Consider the following 22,055-nt stretch of genomic DNA (forward strand, 5'->3'; position numbering starts at 1 on the left):
TTTTGCAACCAGACAGCTGCACTGTAGTTTTGAAAGAGTCCTTTGCACGGTATACACTATGTAATCAAAGGAGTTACTCTTGTGTGCTTTATATATGGTGTTTTATAATTAAGATTCCTGAACAGTGTGTACTGTGTTATCAAGTGAGGTTCTTCCATTGTCTATACAGAGATATTAAGTAAGATTATTGCATTGAAAACACAGTGTTAGGAGATATTTGTGCACTGTATATGCAATGTTTTTAAAAGATGCTCTTGCCAGTGTGTGAGCGGATTTATTTTGTGAGGTGTTTTCATAGAAAACATATTTTCCTTAATGTTCCTCAATTGTAGATTTGCTCCATTACAGAGGGACGTTTGCACTGAAGGGATAGTGTACTACAGTAGAATTGTTTAACATTGAAAGTGTAATTATAAAGAGTGAATTTAGCCCAGTGAACACTTTGTTCCTCTATGTGAGTTTTGGACATAAGAGGTGTTTTTTTGCATAGTGTGAGTAGTGTTGTAAAACAAGGCCCTTGTACAGTAAAATTACATAATATTTTAATGAATTAGAATATGAAGCAAGAATTGGCATGACCAGAAGGTATTGGCTCAAAAAGGCTGATCTCTAGGATTTAACAGTGCTTTTTTAGGTCACAGCCTACCAGACAGTGCAGCTGTCTGGTTTGCTAAAGATATCTTGGGGACATTCGAAAATTGACATAGGAATGTATCCTGTCCGTTGTTTACCATTGGCTTTGTGGTTTGTAACTCACATTTCCTTGCTTTCCATTTCCCTACTGAACAGCAGCCACACTTGTGTACAACATGACTAAAACATATTGGCAAAGCCAATAGCTCTTGCATAAGCGAGACCTATAGGCTTTGCAATTGCTTGTTTCATAAGCAATTGCCCACAAACACATGTATCACCCATTCCAAGACTGACTCTGACGTGTTCTTATGCATCATGAAACATGTTTGATATTTTGATATTTTTAATTTACCATTCTAACACGGCAAAATGCTATGTTAGAGTAGTAAACTAAAAGTAAATATGTGCACAACATAGTGTGCACCAGCACAAAGAATAGAAGTGAGTGGCCCATTAACATCTTGCAGCTGCTGGGCCATCATTAGCTTTAGGGAATGGGAGTACAAAGAGAGCACACTGCGGGAGCATTGGAACAAGTGGGGGAGAGCGTACGGAAACACATGCACTACCATGCTAAGCAATAACAAAAAAAGATTCCTATGAATGGGAGCAGTAGAGGGATGTATCTCAGATCACCGACACCAAAATGCTCCAGGGCGGGACAAACCAAATAATAGGGAGGAAATTAATTTAATCAAGAGCAGACAGCAGAGAAAGAGAACAAAGCCATTCATTCATGAGGAGGGCACTGACCCAAAGCCCAGTCTAAGTGTATGTATGTATTAGAAACAAAAGGTCTGCCTACAGATAGCTAAAGTTGTTTGTCACGACACCTAAATATTTAATTCAGGAGCAACCACCAGAGGGGCAAGTATACCAGCAGTGATATTGGACATCAAAACATATTCCTACACTTCAGCATCTTTGCTATATTTTGCATAGAATCAACTTTGAAGAACTGCATCACAGAAGAGACAGCCACTGTCCATCTCAGAGGACTCTCCAACTCAAAACAGGGATGCCTATAACTATTAAAGCCCTAGTACATTAACTCACAATTCTAACCCCACAACACACAAAGCTGGAGCATTGCATTCTACTTGCCCTCAATCTTATCCTTACCTCCTCACCCAATTGACACATCCAGTATCATATGGTAACTCACAGCATTGAAGCATCTGTGTGACCCATTCAGATTTCAAGAGTTGCCCACAAAACAAACATTTCGGAACATTTAAACATGATAGTCAGAGACATACCAATGCTAATTAAGGTCCAGCCCCCCACCCCCTAGTTAATATTTTTAACCAGTGCTTCAAGTTCTGTTTGGAAGAAAATGTTATGGCGTGAATTGGGTACATAGAGAGCACAGTTTGTGAAAGAGTAAAGTTCATCAACATATGCGAATGTTGGGACAACAACGATGACATGAAAACATCTCGACGTGGCTACCTTAGCTTTCAGTGCTACAGTAGACCATGCCCTATGTTTGAAAAGTTGCAACTAAAGGAAGCTGTTCTTATAACAGCATTTTCCTTGCCCTAGAAATAAGTTCTTAAGAATGGAAAAAGTAGAATCGTGTAGCAAGTTTCTTCCTTATAAAATTCAAGAAATTCAATTAGGTAGAGCTTTTAGTTTATTTGGAAGCTTGCACTGCACTTTGGTCATGGAGCCGACTTTGCTAGCTTTGCATAGTTCAGTAAGAGTTTTAATGGGTGTACGGGTCGATTTCCATATTGGATACTGTTGCAAGAAGACGGAGTAGTGATCAGTTTGACTCATCAGTGCCTATTATCCCCCATTTCACAGTCACTTAATTCTGACAACATTTATCTAGTTATTCCAACCCCATCTCTCACTTCCATGTTTGAAGACATTAGATAAGTACACAATGTTTTGTGGATTCTGTCTGTAGAACTTACATTGAGGGGCAGAGCACATTCCACCTCCCACGCCTCAATCCCTGCTTGGGAAGGTCTTCTTTTGTTATGGCAATTGCTCCTCTCCTTTCATACTGATCTTTCTCTTCAGGGGCCTTCATCCTGCCCATGCCTTTCCTTATTCTTTTATAGAGAATGTAATCCACGCACACTTATAAAGAAGAAATCTCTTCTCGAAAACTTGGCATTTGTATCCTGTTTCATACCTCCATCTTAGCTGATCTCAACATCCTAACTCGTCTTAATTGAGTCTTCATACTCCTAGACTTCGTGACAAGACGTCTTTTTCAGCTTTTCTTGTTGAAAGGTCCTCATTTGATTTTTGTCTCTTTACCACATTTGTCTGATGGTTCATCTAGTCGCTCACTCGCACTAGCGAGGGAACATCTCTCCTACTCCATCTGGTGCAACAGCATTCCACTTTCTTGACACAGTGATCAATGTCCCCTAAAAATGTATACATCTACAGTAAACAGTGAGGTTCACTTTGTAATGTGAGCATGCGTGGGTGTGGGTAAAGTGAAATATCCCTCTAGGGTCCACCTAAATAGATGGTCTTCACAAATCATCCAGAGATACGAATAAAGGGAAGTATGGCAATTGATGAGAGCCGGGGTCTGTGGTTAAGAACACTCCTTTTACTGTACTTCTCCCGGAGGCCAAAAAACATCCTTCCGGTTCTTATCTTTCAGTGGGTACTCACTGTGAACCATGTTCTGTCCACCAAGGAACTGCTGGTACAGGTCGGCAGCTCCTCTTCTTTTATGCCTCGGGAAAACAGCTGCCTGTTGATCAACAAGTTTTGCCATCTAGCCTTTCAGCCCTTGAGTTACCTTAGCTCTAATTCTACATATCATGCTTCCACGCTGACTATCAGAGTCACGCCATCCAGTAACAATGATACATCTGCTACCAATGCAGGAATTGGTAAGGCAGAGGCCCCACAGGACTTTTCCCTGGCAGCACTCATTACATCAGCTCGGCAGTACTCTGAGTCCAGCTCTTGACTAAGGGCCTCATTATGAGTTGTCCAGACTTTGCTGCTTAGATACTGGAGGTCCAACATTAATATTACTGGGCAGTATCTTCGAAGCAAAGACTATCTGTTACAAGATTTCCCCCTAAAATGGAGTAGCGACTCAAGATCTGGAGTCACGGTGTGCTTTACTGAGCAGTTTTTCACCATTTTGGCAAAAAACAGACATTTTCAGCTGGCTCAGAGCAAGTGGAAAGTGTTTGCCGGATTGCCAGTGAGGTGTAGAGGGTTGGGGTATAGGGGAAGAGTTGTAGAACACATTTGCACCTGTCCAGAGTAACATTTCATATAACACAAATCCTAATATGTCCTAAAATGTACTAATTCCTAGAATGTTACTCTCATGCACTCTCAAGCAAGTATGGTGAGCCAATCAGAGAAAAGTACTCCACTTATTCAAGACCAGATTACCATATTAGCTCTTGCATCTCCCTTCGTTCCTGGAGGAGATTAAGAATTAGCTCCAATCCCCACAGTTCCACTCGTCTCAATATCCAGATCAAGGTACCAAGCTGAGAGAAGTCAGAAGATGGAATAACGTCTTTCCTTACTTTTGAGTCTGCTTGCATGAGACTGAATTTGCATATTATAGGCTTGGACTTAATATTATTTATCATATCATGTAGCCCCTGTTAATGTATAGATCTATAGAGAGATTTTCTCTTTATGTGTGAGTTGATCTGGAAACCAGGTCTCAAGTAGGTGTGAGGCTGCGTGAGTGTGCTGACCCTCGGAGTAGCCATTGGAGGACTGCAGGCAGCGCACATAGGTGGAACCTGACAGTATATGTGTGTGTGTGTGTGTGTGTGTGTATGGGTGTATGTGTGTGTGTGTGGTTGGTTGAAGGTCTACAGTAGTGTTGTGTCTCAGTGATGTAAGAATGTTCTCCAACTAGAGTTACGCTCTGACAGGAAAGTCTGAGGAGAGCTGGTGTCCTTCGGTCTCCTCCCAGAGTGTGAGAGCATTGAACAGCAATGCTTATTTCTACAGAGAATCTTCCTGAAGCCCAAGGACTTTGCAATGTAGCAGTCGTGTAATTCAACCTTCAGTTTATCTAGTTTTCTCCTGTTAGTCCCTCTCCGCAGCGAGGGACAGCTATTCATGCAGAAGACAACTCTTTAGAAATCCAGCTCTTTATGACTTCTAAAAGGCAATTAGTGGGGTCGTAACTGACTAAGCAAAGACCGTATTGGTTGGAATATAGTATTGGTGAGACACAGCTTCATTTGCTTAAACAACATCCCTTAAGATTAGCAGGTAGTTAAGTAATGATTGACAATCTCTCACCAAGGAGCCAATACATGCCATACCTATGAGTGAACTCAAGTGCACAAAGAAATATTCCCCCTCGCATCACTACACATCATTCCCTCTCCAGATTGTGGGGCTGTGGCCCCTAGGTAGGGTATGGTACTCGAGCAAGATAACAGGAGCGCCCGGGGAGCGTAATGCCTTGTCCAAGAGAGAGTGAAGGTTGCAATGACAACCAGTAATAATGGAATTGTATGTTATCTTGAATGGTTGTCACCCATATGTGTTACCTGAATATCTGATTGGTCATGGTAGACTTCTGTAAATATGTTGGCCATAGCCAGCCTAGTTACTGTGAGCCAGTGAGAAGGCCCATGCGGATCCCTGATTGTTGCTCGTCCATGCTTATGTACTAGCTAAAGTCTAGAGCTTTTTACACAGCGAGTACTGTGTATAGTTAGTACTCTGCTAGTCTTTATTTCCCAATAAATTAAGTTTAATGAAATGATGAAATCAGGTGGAGGCACTAATTATAGAGTTTTATAGAAACATGTGTGGCGCCAGCCCAAAAACTTCTTACATTCGCACATATACCAGGTGTACCCCGACCCAGGATGCCAGCTTTCACCTGTTCAAGGAAGCACTGAATATAGGCATAATAATGCACCTCAAGTGGAGGTGGTTTTGGTTGATATGGAAACAAGCACTGCATACCTATTCATCTTTCAAAGATAAGCAAGCCATTCACATCACTTCCTGTGTGAGGGACAGACGTTGTTCATCTCGTTCCATTACTACACATGCATGGTCACAGAGAGCAGTGTGGGCCCTGATTTTGGTTAAACCGTCAGGAGGGAGCTAGCTCTTCTAAATAGAAAACTACAGCCTTGCTAAAATGCTGTTGTGTTGGATATAAGCAATTGGCTGCCACCCCACCACACCCAGTGAATGTCCTCTTCTCATTAAAGATAGGTTTTGACCACAGATGAACCTGTGAGTTCATGGAATGGGGACATTGGAGCTTTTTAGGACTCCTTACTTATTTCTCTAATTGCTAAAAGTTTATGAACATCAACACATACTTAAGAAATGTATACATGATATGGGAGGGACCCTAGCTTGGGGAGAGACAGATCTCTATAGTGTCTTTCCTCATTGCTAGAGTTACCCAGCGTATTCCAGTTTCTACCGAGTGGCAGATCAGACCTAGCACTCCCCCAAGAGCAGGCCATCTACATTTCTAAGCGTTTGTTATGAGTGAAAGCCTATAAGAAGCCCTATCCACCCTGCACCTCCTCTACCTTTGCAAAAGAGAGTCACAATATTGCTGCCCACTGCTCCGGGGGTACCTTCTGTACTTTGCAGGCCCTCTCCAGTGCAGTAATCCATTTGTGGGTGTCATCCCCATGCTGCTAGGGAGGGACAATCTTGTTAAGGTTTCTATGGTAATAAGACCTATCCCTACCACTAGGGAAATTGCTGCCTCCATGGGGCTCTAGCCCCATCAATGTTCTCCCCCTTTCAAGAGCTAGGGTCTCCTTTTCTAAGGCTACTTTCTGTCTCCTCATCCTCAGTTGAGCTTCTTCCATTCTCACCTGATGCTCCCTCTTCCCCTGGGAGGTATTCCCTTTATGAGAAGAGGCAGAGGACCCTATAGATGTACCAGAATGGTTAGATTCCTGGGAAGGATATCTTTCTCTTCTGGACACACCACCAACCCTACCTGGGGAGACAAAGAGTGGGCCACTGTGGCCTTCCATCTCCAGGCAGAACTGGATTCTCCAGTGCTAGGTCATTGTCACCTTCCTGGTTTCCATCTGTGTCAGAATCCTGGCGGGGCAACCCACTGGGATCCTCTTCCTTAGATGTATCCACCCCATTGCCTACCTTGTCAGGATCTGATGCTCTCTTAAAGTCATCAAGCAAAACCACCTCTATAAGGCGTTGGGTATTAGGATTCTGTCCTGGCCTCAATTTTCTCATGGCACACAGAGCCCTTAACTCTTGGAAAGGAAATGTGTCATACTTAGATGTCTGTACTCGACTGACATCTGGGACAGACCCACTGGGTCCCTCCTTTGAGGACATGACTAGTGAGGTGTGGTGTATGCACCTACCTACACTATTGGTTTCCTACTAAACCTCTCTTGAGTTGTGGTGAGAGTGTGCTAGGCCCTTATCACCCACAACTCTAAGTTCAGTAGAACTTACTGTATTGTAAACTTGGATTATATGTACCTATGGTACCTTTAGTGGTTTTTGAAATTATATTCTCAAGATCATCTGGTAAAACAATGCAAGCTGGAATCCCACAGCGGGTATTTTGGGTAAGCTAGAATTTGGTGGGGGACTGCATGCTTGTGGGCTGTTTTTACTGCTAGACGTGTTGTGATGATACAGCTTTGAAAGTGCCTAGACAGTATATTAGAGAAAGATAGCTATAATTTGCAGTTTGGATCAATTATTTTTAATCATTGTTTTTGGTAGTAGAGGAATACATCTCCCTCAACCTCAGTGCAGAGGGTTATTCGCTTGACAGTGTAAAGTGGGGCAGATTTTAACATTATTACCAAGTCTGCCCTGCCTGTCTGCCTACCTTTGCTAGGTTAAGTTGTTATGTTATGTTATATTAAATTACTGGGGTTCTTATATGATGCACCTATATGACAGGTAGGAGTTTCAAGTGATCTTGATTAGACGATCAAAGAAATTACATAGCTGAATTTGTCGAATGCAGTGAGAACAGGGGAATATGCTGGGGTGTATGTGCTCTGGAGACAGTCATGTTTTTCTTGCTCTGGGCTGAAAACATTTATAGAGCTTATCCAGAAAAGCTCTATCTTCTGTCTTATAATGATTAATGGAATCTATCTATCTATCTATGTATCTATCTATGTATCTATGTATCTATCTATCTATCTATCTATCTATCTATCTATCTATCTATCTATCTATCTATCTATCTATCTATCTATCTATCTCCATTTTTTAATTTCCTCGTTTCCTTAGTCCTTCTTTCTTTTGTTGCTGTACAAAAGTGTTTAATAAACAGTACAACGTTGAAGCATGTCTAAAAACCTTAGAAAGCATATGGCTGACTTATGCACGCTGCTCTCTTGCAGAAGAAGGGGAGTACTTCCTGAAGGTGTTGATACCCAGCTATGCAGCGGGCTCCATTATTGGCAAGGGTGGCCAGACCATTGTGCAGCTGCAGAAAGAAACCGGTGCCAGCATCAAGCTCTCCAAATCAAAAGACTTCTACCCAGGTAAGAACTAGACATGTAAGCAAAGATGGATACCAGTGGACCTGACTGCTCTATCTAATTTGGGAAAACACAATATGACTATCGCTTAAATTATACATTTCCAGTGCTAATATTTGGCCACCAGGTTAGAAATCTTGGGCTGGAATTTGTGGCATGGTCCACTCAAAACATTCAGATTGCTAGTACATTGCAGAAGGGCACTAGAAAGCTTCTGTCTCTTTGACCACTAACATTTTAAGAATTGTAACATTTCCTAATATGGACAGCAAATTACCTTGCTAATATTTGGCTGCCAGAGCAAAAAAAACTCTCATCAGAAAAGAACTGTAAGCAAAATATTGCAAGATAAAATGTGACAAGAATACATTTGCAATATCAATGGCTGGCAAAACTAGATTTTCAGACATTGGCACAGGTTGGGTACCTCTCTGGCAGGCACCTTTGACCTGTTGTGAGCCAATTTGTGGATTTATGTTTTTCCCTGGGTCACTGTCCTAGTCACTGAACACATTTCAGGGGAGGCCAGTTACTGTTCCAATTGATCTGTTAATGCTTCCAGAAGGATACCAAAAGGTAGGGTACCAAATACAGAGGCCCACTATTATTCTATATTGGAGAAATGTGACTCAATGGTTAGAGCGGCAGACCCTGATGCAGAGGTCTGGCCCGGGACTAAGTATGGGCGAATTTTGCGAATCTCGCGTTCGCGAATTTTGCGGATTTGCGAACTCGCAATCCGCATAATTCACGAATTCCCGCGAATTTGCGGATTTTTTTTTTTTTATGTTCGCACGGGTTTCTGCAAGTTTGCGAGGGTTTTGTACAATTTCGCAAATTGCGAAATTGTACAAAACGCGTGCGAACTTGCAGAAACCCGTGCAATCACAATGTGCCCAGTAGGGTATGTGCCTCGTCTTGTGTGAATAAAAGGTCAGAGAAAGATCAGTTCAGCAGATGAAGAGAAAGAAGCTCCTGGTCACAGGAACAGCACGGGTATTGCGCTCGTGAAAGTCAAGGATGCAAAGCCTATCCAGCATCACAGCTGATTTTCCACGGTAGATTTGGGAAGAAGGCACACCTGTCCAGCCTCGACGACGCTCACGATTGTTTTTGGGCTAATGAATGAGTCACTGAATTTGAGCATCAACTAGTTCGAGCGTCCATGTGTGTGTTACTATGCAATCGTCCCGAAGGGCGCAGGGGTCCCTTGAGTCCTGTGTGAGCTGTAACTATTTTACAATGGCGCCAGCAAGCTGCCAGCGCCGTTGTAAAATAGTTACAAAGTTAGCTTGCACAGGAAGCACTTAGATAAAATAAAGCAGCACCTGCTTCGTTTTATCTAGTGGTTCCTGTGCAAGCTAACTTTGTAACTATTTTACAACGGCGCTGGCAGCTTGCTGGCACCATTGTAAAATAGTTGCATGAGTGGGGGTTCAACTTTTGAACCCGTTACGTTCGCGGATTTTTTTTGCGGATTTTGCGGGAAATCCTCAAAATTCGCGGATTGCGGATTTCCCAAAAATCCGCAAAATCCGCGAGCGTAACGGATTTCCCGCTCACACTTACCCGGGACCAGGGTTCTTGGGCTCAATTTCCTCGGACCTGATAATTCTCGCCTCGGTGCCTAGTCTAATCATGGGTCCCACTCTGCAACTCTGGGCAATAGCTTGCTTATTCTCCACAACGGCCCCAACAGCGCTGGGATGCCTGGCTTCACCTTGGGGGTGCCCAGGAGTGGACATTTCACAGGGAAAAGCAAGGAAGGGTTCCACAGCGGTATGCGTACAGCACCAGGAAACCCCGGTTGGGGTATAAGTGCACTTTACAAGTACAAATTCATTTAATTTCATTTCATTCTTAGATGGGGCATCAACTAAACCTGGAGTACCCACAGGGCCCACCGTTTCACCACCTGGAAACGCAGCGTTCGAATTTAGGATCACAGTTCTATCACAACTTCAAATTGTGATACGTCTAACATTGCTAGGTCACAGAAGGGCTTTAAAAGAGATCCAGAATTCGACCAACTAGCCTCAGTCAATAGACTCTATCCTAACACTGTAGGAGAAGAGGAAAACATATTTGTCCTTTTCAAGCTGTTAAGAGAGCAAAAAAGACATGCTTCCAAAATGTCTGTGGATGGTGTGGGAGGAATCGGGGGCAATGCAGGATCAACAAAGTACCTGATAATATCGCTGTATTGGGGGGCCTTTCTAATTTATGTTATAACGTTCAGAGAGGTTTATAAAGAGTCCCATAGTTCTTTGCAATGAGTCATTTTGTTTGTCAGTTACAGAGGAGTGCTTGAAGATTATGCAATATATTTTATATGTGGTTCAGGTTTATAGTGAGAGCCAAGTAGAATGCTAAAAGGAATGAGAAATGTCAGATTTCTTAAATCCCTTCATCAGTCAGAACGTGTCATTAAGGACACTTTTCAATGGTATCTTGTGTAAAGTCAGGGTGAATCAATTCGTGGTGCCAGGTTCAAAAATCTTAACCAAGCAAATTCAAATTGGAAACCATAACCACAAGCTTACTTTTTGCAATTGACAAATGGAGGTGAAATAAGCGGCAGGCACCACGTAGTCCTGGGAGGCAGTGCCATCTTTCTGAATTGGATCTCTTTCCTTTCCAGACAAAGGGATTGGGGCAGCTGATGTGGATTTGGCCTCATACAAACCAGGTACTCTGAGCTAGGGGTCAGCTTATGTCCAGCTAGATCGAAGGGTAGAGAGGCCAATCATCACACTCGGTTTTGTCAGTAGCAGGGCTCAAGCTGAATGTGTGCTGCAGTGAGAAACCTTCCGGTCGAAATCCTTGCACATTAGATCCACCATTTTGTGCGATGTGCCCTCCCATATAACACTGGTCACACCACACCCAGTCTCCCAAAATACCACAAATGAGCACAGCTACACAACACTCAAGCAAGTTACACATAACACACCCTCGTACATATATGCAGGGGAAGTGAAGGAAACAGGTTGTGGGGGATTGAGTGGATTTTACAAATAGAGTGTAAGAAGCCACCTTTCGCATGGGTTCAGGCAACATGGCCAATGCCCCACACTAACTACCTGTAATGTCTCCCTAGCTTGGTTTTAGGGACAATAGGAAGCCTCCAATACAGCAGATGTTACTCTCTGTGGAACCTCCTGTAAAGAAAAGCCTGGTGTTCTGATGAAGAACATTAGCAAAAAAGGGAGCATCTCCAGTATAATAACAAAATGTCGATTTTCAGTGCAGGTCACCCAAAAAATCGATTAAATGCAGGATGGAAGAACTTTCCTTATCATGCTAAGACCTTTGCAGCTCATCATTCCATGTCTTTTTATGTTACAACTTCATTCTGTCGCCCATAAAACTGGAGAGCTGTACTGGCATATGCAGAGGACTTCTGCAAAAGCGTATTCACTGCTTCCAGCTCATTCTAAACACAGGCTTACGGTTAATCCTCAGGCCCTGTAACCACTTTTTACCACAGGCATGTTTTTACAAGTCTGCATGGCTTCGAAACCCTACAATTATGCATAAGAAATTGTAGTTTCAGGGCCATGTCGACCTCAGACTCAAGTCCCACATCCATAAAAACAATTCAAGATTCTGTCAGTATGATGTCCCCCGCTAGGCTCATCTCCTGATTACAAATTAAGGACCGAACAATTCTGGGCTTTGGAGTCCATCCACCTTCCCCTTTAATCCTGTCAGCAGAAAAAGCCAGCTTGTATTTATACACGGATGCTCTGAAACTGTATCTTGGCACTCTGTGGCACAATACACAAGAAAAGGAAGCACATTAAATTGACCTCTCGGCCAAGAGTTCCTCATCCTGATTGTATTCACCTGGAGAAGAAGTATGCGTTGGCAGGCCAACAGAAATTATGTACAGTTGACAACGGGGGCACGTTCTGTTCTGAATAGACTCCCATCAAGCTCCCCTTTTGGCCAGTCAATGTCTCTTTTATTTGTGACATGGTATCCCGGAGTGACCAACATTACCCCTCCCCAGAGGTCATGTCAGTGCCCTGGGGGGCAGCTGTGGTGTACATGCCTCATGATGAGCCACATTGATTATGGAGAAAGGATGCAGTAGTGAAGCAGTTAATTAGTGCAAGTGAAGGAAGAGCAGATGGATTCCCTCGCCTCACCCCCTCTCGCCTCATTCAGTGAGCCCTCTAGGGTAAATGGGACTCTGCAAGCCAGCCAAAACCTCCCACTCGAGACTTGCCTCCTTTGCATCTTATTGTCTGTGCCAGAGCAGCTGTGGCTCTAGGACCAGCTGTGCTTCTGGCGTCATGGCCTATGCATCTGACCATTTCTATGGTGAGGCTAAGGAAGCACTGTTTTCGCAGCATCATAGCTCCCACAATGGATACGTCACTCCCATGTCCAGCGCTCTTCTTGACACTGCCCTACCTGCCTCTGTCTACATGATGGGATCAGACAGAGATGGGGTTCTTAGCTGTTGGCTACAGGCAGGAAAATACTAGAGTACTAGGTTAAATGGGTCTGTTGATCTACACCTTTCCATCTTCTCATTGACAAGGCACTGAACTATAATATTTTGGTTTATATAACGTTTGATACTGCAGTCTTTATTCTGTCCTAGCACTGTAAAGAACCTGGATGATGCTATTAAAATGAATGGCACATACTCATAGCACAGATGTCCCATAGCTGAGCACACACGCACTTAATAAATGCATGCAAAGAAAAAAGTCTACTGGTGAATAACTGAGAACATATCATTTTTTTGGGGAGAAAGTTATTTTGCAGGTTTATTAGATCAGGAAATGGGTTAAAAGGGTGGCTCAGATGGTTAAATGCTCTGCCCCGATGAACAGCATGTGTTATAAGCAGGGGCACTGGAATTATGCGCCTGGGTAGGACCAAACTATGTGAAAATAAAAGGCAAATTGTGCGTCATAGTGCAGCATATTTTCTGGTAATACTACCTCTTTATTCTGATATTTTTGCACGTTAACACCTTCTATGTAAATGGTGCACCACCATAGAACCTTTGTGACACCCAAATACAGAATTTAGGTATGCAAAGGTGACCAGTCAATGTTTACGAAGGGCTTACTATACTGCGCAGAAACATGTTGCCACAATTTTTGTAACTTTTGATATCTTGCAGCTAGAAACAACATCCTTTGTTTTTTAAAGCTGCAGATTAGACAGTAGGTGATAGATTATAGGACAAATGCGACAATTCTACAAGTCAGTTATAGACACCACAGCTTCAAATGTGCATGATTCCCTTGCACCTGGTTATAAAGAGCAATCTTCTGAGTCAGCTTGGCTGTTCTACCAAGTGTCCTGCCAAAAACATATTGGGCGATGGTACCACTGATGAGGAGGTTGAACAGCAGAACTTCTGGCAACCAAAGCCATACAACTCTGGGTTTACTGGTACCAGGGTCTGAGAGATGAGTGTGGGGCAATGTGAGCCAGCCGGGACAAAACCTTTGTCTATGACACACTACAGACAAACTTATTTCACTTGACCTCATCTTATGTATTTTGCAGCAATGGGGGCCTGGAGAAGTTATGTCGTTGATTAGATGAACTGGATAATATCCAACAGTCAGTCAGTCATGGGCAGTGGCCTGAGGAAGGCAACTGGGGTTCTTTGCGACCTCTGATGAGGGGCTTTATGTTTAGTTAAAACCTGCATTTATGAAATGCGAGGTGTCCTGAACTGTTACTTCTGATGCAGCTGAATGTTTCTCCTTTATTTGCAGCATCACTAGCGCTCTAATTGTGAGATGCTTTTCGGTTTCTATCTAAATTGATGGCATGCATTTCTTTTGTTACTGCGCTATCACTTTAAGGGCGTCAGACAAACACAAAACATTCCTCTGAAATATGAGGTTGACCCAGGGCTCCCATGAAAAGAACTCTTATACATATTGGGTTCAACCTGAATGTGATGCCACAGTTTCAGTTAGTGAGGCAGGGAAGAAGCTCTTTCCACATTTGGAGTCCAAGTTTGTGGAATAAACTCCATTACAGTGTGTGTAGCCGCCACAGCCGGTCCATTGGGGCTGAAAGGCCACCCCCCCCCACATTTTGCTCCTCATGAACAGTGTCTGTCAGGCTGAACGAAGGTCAACCTGACAGACACTGTTTATTTTCAGGTCAGGCAGCCAGGACCTAGACATGTGCTAAATGTCCAGGCTCCTGGCTGCCTGAGCTGAACTTTGCTGGGCTGAGGAAGTCACAGCTCTTGTGGTTGTGACCTCCTAGCTCAACAAAGGTAACTGAGGCCCTCCCTTTATTGATGAGGGGTTGCGTCACTGATTGCCTCACACCTGGGCGCTACAGTTTTAAGCCTTGAAGTGCCCAGTTGAGTGTCAATCAGTGAAACTTCATCACAGAGTGGGGTGGGGTCTGCAGTCTCACTGACCCCATCCCATTCTGTGATGACGTTGGGACTGCTGCCTTCCCTCAGTCCCATTAAAGTAATGGGGTTAGACTCAAAATTGTTACAGGACCTGGGTATCAAATGGTAAAGAAGAGAAATATGCTAGACCTATCATTTAAATTCAAAACCAATACATCAATCAAAATGGATATTGGGTACCAGGAATCAATCCATTGGCAAGTACAGCAGGACAAGCCCAATGCGTCTGTCTACACAAAAAGAATAACATGTACCCAAACGTTGTTCATGGAAAACAATTTTCACTTATAAACATATTCATTTGTTAGAATATTTACAAAATCTTAAAAAGCTTTATACAAAGGAAATAGAGATACCGCCAGGTGTAGTGCAGAGTGCGGAATATAGTGCTCGTGTAAAGGGATAGTAATAAAAGAAATTCATAAAGGTTCAAAAAACAAAGATAAGGTACAATTCCTTACAGTTAAAACCTGATCCAAAATATTTTTGATCACAACAAATTATTACTCAAAAATAAGGGGGCAAAATGGGACAGGCGCATTGGGCTTGTCCTGCTGTACTTTTGCTGTACTTTTGCCAAAGGATTGATTCCTGGTACCCAATATCCATTTTGATTGATGTATTGGTTTTGAATTGAAATGATAGGTTTAGGACCACCATCCTTACAGCCTCCCAGGGAAATGCCCAATGGATGATACAGCCAGTCCAGCCCTAGCAGTGCTGTATGTTAAGGAGACTCATCACCAGGAAATTACTTCACTGAAGAGGTTTGGCCTTCCGCTACGGATGTAACCAATTCCTCCAGCAGCCTAGACCATCTGATGATAAGGATAAAGTGGATTGGCCGGTGTACAGCCTGGCAGATTCATGCTGCACTGAGCTGCCGCCTGCCTAAACTGTCCCCCTGCTTGCAACAAGGGCAGCTACATTTTTCAGCTGCGCCAGCCCTGCTGGGAATTGGACCTGCTTCACAGACATTTCAGCATCCACTCAGGCTTTCGGTCAGAGGCACAGCTTTTCACTGCCTTAGCTGTTGTGTAACACAAAATGATGGCCCCCTGCAGACTGTGATGAGGAGCCCCTGAATCTCCCACATCTAACAGATATTCATTAATATTTGGATGAATGGGGGACCCCTGAAGGGTTAACCCCCTGCGGTGCAAAGGCTGCAGGGGCCTGCCTTATACCCCTGTGTCTTGGATGTGAGACAGTGTGTGGGTGTTCCTCTCTCACATCATTCTGGGGTGGGGGCGAACAGGTGATACAGGTGAACCGATCCAGTGCAAGCATAGGATGATAGTGGACATTTTCAGTGCATTGCTGAGATGGTGAGTATTCGCTCACTTTGCATTCCTAACACACCGTAGCGCACAGGTACTGGACAAGGGGGTCATGGTTTTTAGCAGAGCTATCCAATGAGCCGCACGGCTGGGCAGTCAGCCTCTCTCGAGCCTCTTTTCTCTGTTCATGTGGCATTGGCCGGCGAGGATGGTGAGGGACTGATTGGAGGCAGCTGTAATCTGATAAGAGGGCTGCACTCCAGCTCCTAATCCCTCTCTCCATCCATTAATCGAAAGAAAGCGCGTGGTGTTACCCGGGAGGGGTGTAGAGAGGAGGATAAGCAGCTTTGCCCCTCTGGCTGCTTCCATTGGATGATTACAAGCCTACAATCTCTGAGATGCGTTCGAAGGGGGCAGGGGGAGGGGAGGGCTCGATAGAGCAGCTGAGGGAGAGTAGACCAGAAACCTAAGGCCGCACCATAGCAACCGGGGGCTTTTCACGTTATGTTTTTCAGAAGCAAGAATGTTTTTACCAACAGGATGTACAACTAGAGTAACCTCCTCCTACCAAATCCACAGACCAGGTCTCCTGCTCAGTGTGACTGTGTCTGAAGACCCAGAGCAGCACGACTGTTTCAGAAAAACAGGTCTGTGAAGTCTCAAGTTCACATATGCAATAGATGAAAAAAGAATCAACTTTCTGAATATAACAATCTATGTACAAGATGGAAAATTGGAAACTACAACAACTTCTATCTTGCATGGCACAGGTTTTCACCCCAGACCTCTTTGCAAAGTATTCCCTATGGTGACCTTATGAGACTCTAAAGGAATTGTTCCAACACTCAGGATTTTTAATCTGAATGTGAGGATACAAAACAACGTTTCAAAAAAGATGATACAAAAATATAATAATTCAGAAAGAATTATGAAAGATCTAAACAAAAAAAAAGAATGGACATGATGTTTACAATAGGGATCAATGAATAAACGGATCTACTAATAAGGAAATAAGAATAATTCTAACCAATAGCCAAGAAAGCCAGGAAATGTTTTTTTCAGAGGCATTTTAGTCTCATCAACCAAGCTCCAGGTATAGAAGAGAGACCAAGATTGACACTATTGACAACTTATAGTAAAACATCCTCTTTGAGAGAGAGAAAATGATCAGAATTCGTTTTAAGACCTGGACACAAATGATGTGGTTAGAGAAATCGAGCAATAGCTTTGTTAAAAAATACTACGTGCAAATCATGTACAATTGGAAAGAACACTAAAGATCATTAAAATGAATCATGAGATTTCATATGAAACATCTTTTGTGGTCTACATTTTGGAATGTATGTAAGGTCTCAAGTATGTTGGGAGTGCCACCTGCCCCCTTCGCAAAAGAATTTGAATTTTGAATTTAAAAACACTTATAAAGCGCGCTTTTACCTAGCGGTTTCTTGGCGCTGTAAAAAGAATCCTGGAGAACATTAGGACAGTGGAAAATAAGGACCCGTCATATGCCATTGCAAAGCATTACATGAAATACCATGAGGGAAATTGGAAATCAATGCATTATTAAGTATTGACCATATTGTTAAGGCTGAAAGAGGAGGAGATAGGATGAAATTGTTAAGCCAACGGGAATCTAAATACATTATTCGTCTTCAAACTAGAATTCCCTTTGACTCGAATAATGGTGAGGAGCTGTTGGTACATCTGTACTTTATTAACTTCAAATCCCATAATGCCTTTTCGTGGGCAGAATGGGGAAAGTGTGTAAACATATACTCTTGAAAGACTCACTGGCCGTGAACAAGAGCAAAAGGTTGAAACGCTTCGGATGGGCTGTTGGTTACCATTGAGGTGCATTGTTAGTTATTCCTTTGGTCAGAGTAAAAGAGAGGCTTGGTAAAGAAAAAGTGTGAAAGAAAGGGACATTGTAAGGGGGTAGGGGGCTTGTCTAATTTGGCGTTTGTCAGCGAGTCAATGAGTCTATGTTATGTCCTAGTATTAGAATGCAGGGTTGTCGTCAGGAAAGATGTTCATAATCATAACTTTAATTCCCGATCATGATCAAACATAATGCCTACCCCCCTCAGTCTTTGTTCCTTTCTTTCTGACTCCTTTCCTCTTTTTCACTGCCCTGTCCACCACTTTCCTATCTCTGTTCATTCATTCACATCTCTCCCTGTCTCCGTGTATCCCTTGCTCTTTTGCCCCTGCACCCCAGTCCATCCTCCCCCATGAAAACCTGCCTCTTCCTCCACAATGGTTTCTTCTGTGCTGTCCCCTTACAAGGCTTATCAGTACACACTTGAGATGAGAAGCACTATACTTGTTGCTATGGTGCATGAAAGCGTTGTCGTGGCAACTCACAAGGAGATGGAGAACACCTCAGAAGTGGTGAAAACGTGTTTTCAATGAAGGCTGTTTTAGCGCATGCATGTTTTCCCCTGGAGTCTGTCTTCTTAAACATCTTTAGCTGCCTTGTATCCTTCCACTGCTAACTTTTAGTGAACAGCTTTATTCTAGGCATGTGTGCTGTAGATACATATGATTTCCATACTTGTGTCATCTAGTGTTGGGTCCGGTTGTTTGCAAGTTGTTTTTCTTGGAAAAGTATTTTCCAGTCATGAGGCAAGCTGACTCCTCCTTCCGATGATAGTGCGCATGGGCATCAACTCCATTGATAGATTGTTTGCTTTCCGCCATCGGGTTGGGACATGGTTTGCAGTGCTCCGGTTTGAAACCATTCTTCGGGATCCCATCAGTGTGCAAATCACTGTACCCTCATCAGTATTGTTTTCTTATGCACATCATCATTCTCCGCATGTCAAGAAATAGAAAAACTCTCAATCTTCGGTAGAGAAGACTTCGTCGTCGGCCTGCAAGCCTTGCCACATCGGTCGACTTCCACCCTTTTCCGTATTAGCCAGTTTTTTGCCAACGAACGGAATCTGTTTCAAATTTGCCCTAGGTACCACTCCAAGTATCCGTGCACAGACCTGCATAAAATCTGCAACTTGTGATTCTCACCGGAGCACAAGGAAGTAGATTGTGATGCCTGTCGATCGTTCTGATCGAAGAAGACTTTGCAGGATCGTCGCGGTAGACAAAGGGACATGCAGCGACAGAACATTGAACACACCCTCGATATCTTCGGAGAAGAAAATTAGCACGAAAAAATTGAGGCATCGGCAGCGGAAGAGGAGGAGGACTTCTCTATCCAAGAATCAAATTCAGAACCGGAAATTGAGTTAGAGTCCGAAGACATTCCAGCAGGAGAGGGTGCGGTGAGTAAGAAAGCCCCTTTGCCCCACAAACTTTCTTCCATTAAACACAAGGCTTCTGGGCCACCACTACCTTCTTGCCATGGTCAGTATCAAGACACTGCTTCTAAACCTTTGTCCTTGGGCTCGGCACCGAAATAGACAGTCAAGCCTTCCGGCTCTGGACGAGTTGGGAAAAACTACCTTTGACACCAAAACCTTCAGCTTCAAAGGAAAAAAAGGACAGAGCCAGTTTGACACCGAAAAGTTTGGCAGTGAAAACAAAGGATGCTCCTCAAAAGCCTCAGTAACTGATCCTGGGGATTATGCAAGAAAAACTGGATCCTAAACAGAAGAAAATCTACATCAATCCAGACACATTCAAGCTAAGCACGTCACACCTTCCAAAGCGAACATTCATTCAGAGGATATAAGTCACAAAATTCCTCTAAAGAAGAAATAAAACATGGCTACAAGTCCTATCCACCCTGTTCCTCAAACCCCACCACCGTCTTCACCACCACCAGCCCAAACCCTTTAGACAATACACCACAGGGTTCTCTACACACAAACCCTGATATTGAATATAGAGGTGATGATAGTCCACCACCAATGGATCTATGGAATGATTACAACTTTGACCCTCCTGTAGATAATTATCCTGACCTATATCCTACAAAGCTATCATCTCCTGATGACAACACAGTATACAAGGAGTTATTTTCCAGAGCAGCATCATACCACAGGGTCACACTACTTAAGGAATCCTTAGAGGAGGATCATTTATTTGAAACTTTAAGAACATCACATAGGACAGCACAATCATTACCTATCTTAAAAGGCCTCTGGTGACTCTAACTCTGACATACTGGATCTTCCTTTGAATCCAACAGTGACTCTACAGGAAAAATCTCTACTTAGGGGAATTCTCCATTATATTGCAAGACTCTCCACAATCGACCACGACTCATCAAATTGCGGGGTCTGTTTAAGTCTGCGAAAAGACCTCAACCGCGATCTACCCACTGTTTTCCCCATCTGTGTTAAAAATTCACTTCTGGGAAGGGAAAGCACGACAACGACCAGTGGTAATGGAGGCCCCACCACAGTTCAATACCCCAGGACCTTAATAAAATGTTTTCACTATCAAAAGGGAATCAAACTCCCCCGAAAAGATGAATGATGTACAGGATAATATCTCACATGCAGCCTTGATTTCACCTTTGTGATCTTCTGTCACACCTACAGAGAATTTCCTCGGTAATGAGAGCTTGAAAGCCAATGAAATGGACAAAATGTCAGCAGAACAATTTCCACAGCTGGCTGAGATACTACAGCAGATATTAGGTAACTCAAAGAATTAATGAACTCACAAGCCAGAGCTCACAGGGAGCTCCACAAAGAACTCAATAAAATACACAATAATATCCAACAGCTTAACACCAGATTGAGTCTGGCAAAGGATCTCTTTTATTGAAGACTCTCGAATCTAGATGGAATGATCTATAAAGAAAGATAAAGCTAAAATACCCGAATTGGAGATGAAGCTGGAGGAAAGAGAGAATAGATCTCGCCGCTCAAATCTACGTATCGTACGGGTTCCAAAAGGAAGAGAGAACGGCCAAGATGGGATGAAGTTCATCTCTGATATGATAAAACAATACATAATTTCTGGACTTCAAGATAAGATAGAAGATCTCTCCATTATGCACACACATTGAGTGCATTCCTTGAAGCCACCACATACCAAATGTCCATGCACCTTTGTGGTGCATTTTGGAGACTATCAATTAAAAAAGAAACTCCTATCAAAATCCATCCAAACAAAGGGGTTCAGACATCTGACAAACTTTCATTCAAATTTTGAAATTGAAGCTATGATCGATCCCTTCAAACAACAGGGAATACAAGGGGGATTGGCTCAGATATTCAAACTTGAATTTTTGTTTGAGGGACAATTTTGTATCTTGATTTCAGTGAAACATGCCAATGACCTTTTGTAGTCCATCAGCCAGAAGAGGAGCGATATAAGGAACTCTTAGGAACTTTTAAGATCATATCCCAGAAGTTATGTACCCATGATAAAGCATTCACAGGAAAAAATACTTTCTTTTCAGGAGTCTCCTCCCTTTTTTCTCTTTCTTTCCCTCCCCCTCTTTTCTCTTTCCACTTCTCTTGTTTTACTCCTCTTTGGAGGGGGGTTCTTTTTCTATTTTTCCACAATAGTCACAGTAGCTTTTGCCTAAGGAAAGCAGTAATGGCTCGCTCTCAGAGTGCGGGGTGGACGAGACTCTCAGAGATCTTTTTTCTTCGGGGAGGGCGATACAGGGGGTAGTTTAGGATGGACAGGTCTGAGGGTTTTTAGAGGGCACCAAAAAAGTGTATCTAAATTTATAGATTTCATAACAAAGAAACCAATTCTAGCCATAGTAAGATATGGCTCTTAAATCATTGAGAATTATTTCATACAATGCCAATGCTTTAAATAGCAGCATTAAATTTCGGGCGACACTAGCTTGGTTCAGATCATTAAGAACGAGTGTAGTATTTTGTCAGGAAAGCATCTTAAAGCCAAGACTCCACCCTTAGTTGCACCAGGCTATATTCAACAAACATTGTTTGCTTCTTCTCATGCCGCAATTATAGGAGTAGCAATTTTGATTGTTGAAGAATTACCATGGGAGATACTCAAGTAATCAGCGATCCAGGCACTAGATGGATTTTGGTGAAATCTAAGATTGAAATTCAACTGATAAACTTCGTAAGCTACTATGGTCCCATGAAGGGATCACCGCGGCATTAGAAACCATATACAATGTTGCAAAAGCAACACGGGCTCTCTAGTAATGGAGGGGTGGGGCATTTTTAACGTTGTTCTGAATATCACCTTAGATTTGTCTCGCATTGACTATTGTCAGAATAAACCCAAATCTATCAATATACTGTGAATGCTAAAGCAGAATTTAGCACTGGT

The 22,055-nt window shown here is 43.0% G+C and overlaps 1 protein-coding gene across 2 annotated transcripts in view; it reads left to right on the forward strand.

Annotated features, from left to right (window-relative positions):
* LOC147692084 (RNA-binding protein Nova-2-like) overlaps positions 1-22,055 on the forward strand; it is a 168,005-nt gene that overhangs the window by 47,104 nt on the left and 98,846 nt on the right. For both annotated transcript variants that reach the window (XM_086938389.1, XM_086938390.1), the window contains exon 2: positions 7,986-8,129. In XM_086938389.1, the coding sequence (XP_086794515.1) occupies positions 7,986-8,129 (144 nt within the window). The remainder of the gene's footprint in view (positions 1-7,985; positions 8,130-22,055) is intronic.

The sequence above is a fragment of the Lissotriton vulgaris genome, chromosome 9, assembly GCF_964263255.1.
Source record: "Lissotriton vulgaris chromosome 9, aLisVul1.2, whole genome shotgun sequence".
Lineage (NCBI taxonomy): Eukaryota > Metazoa > Chordata > Amphibia > Caudata > Salamandridae > Lissotriton > Lissotriton vulgaris.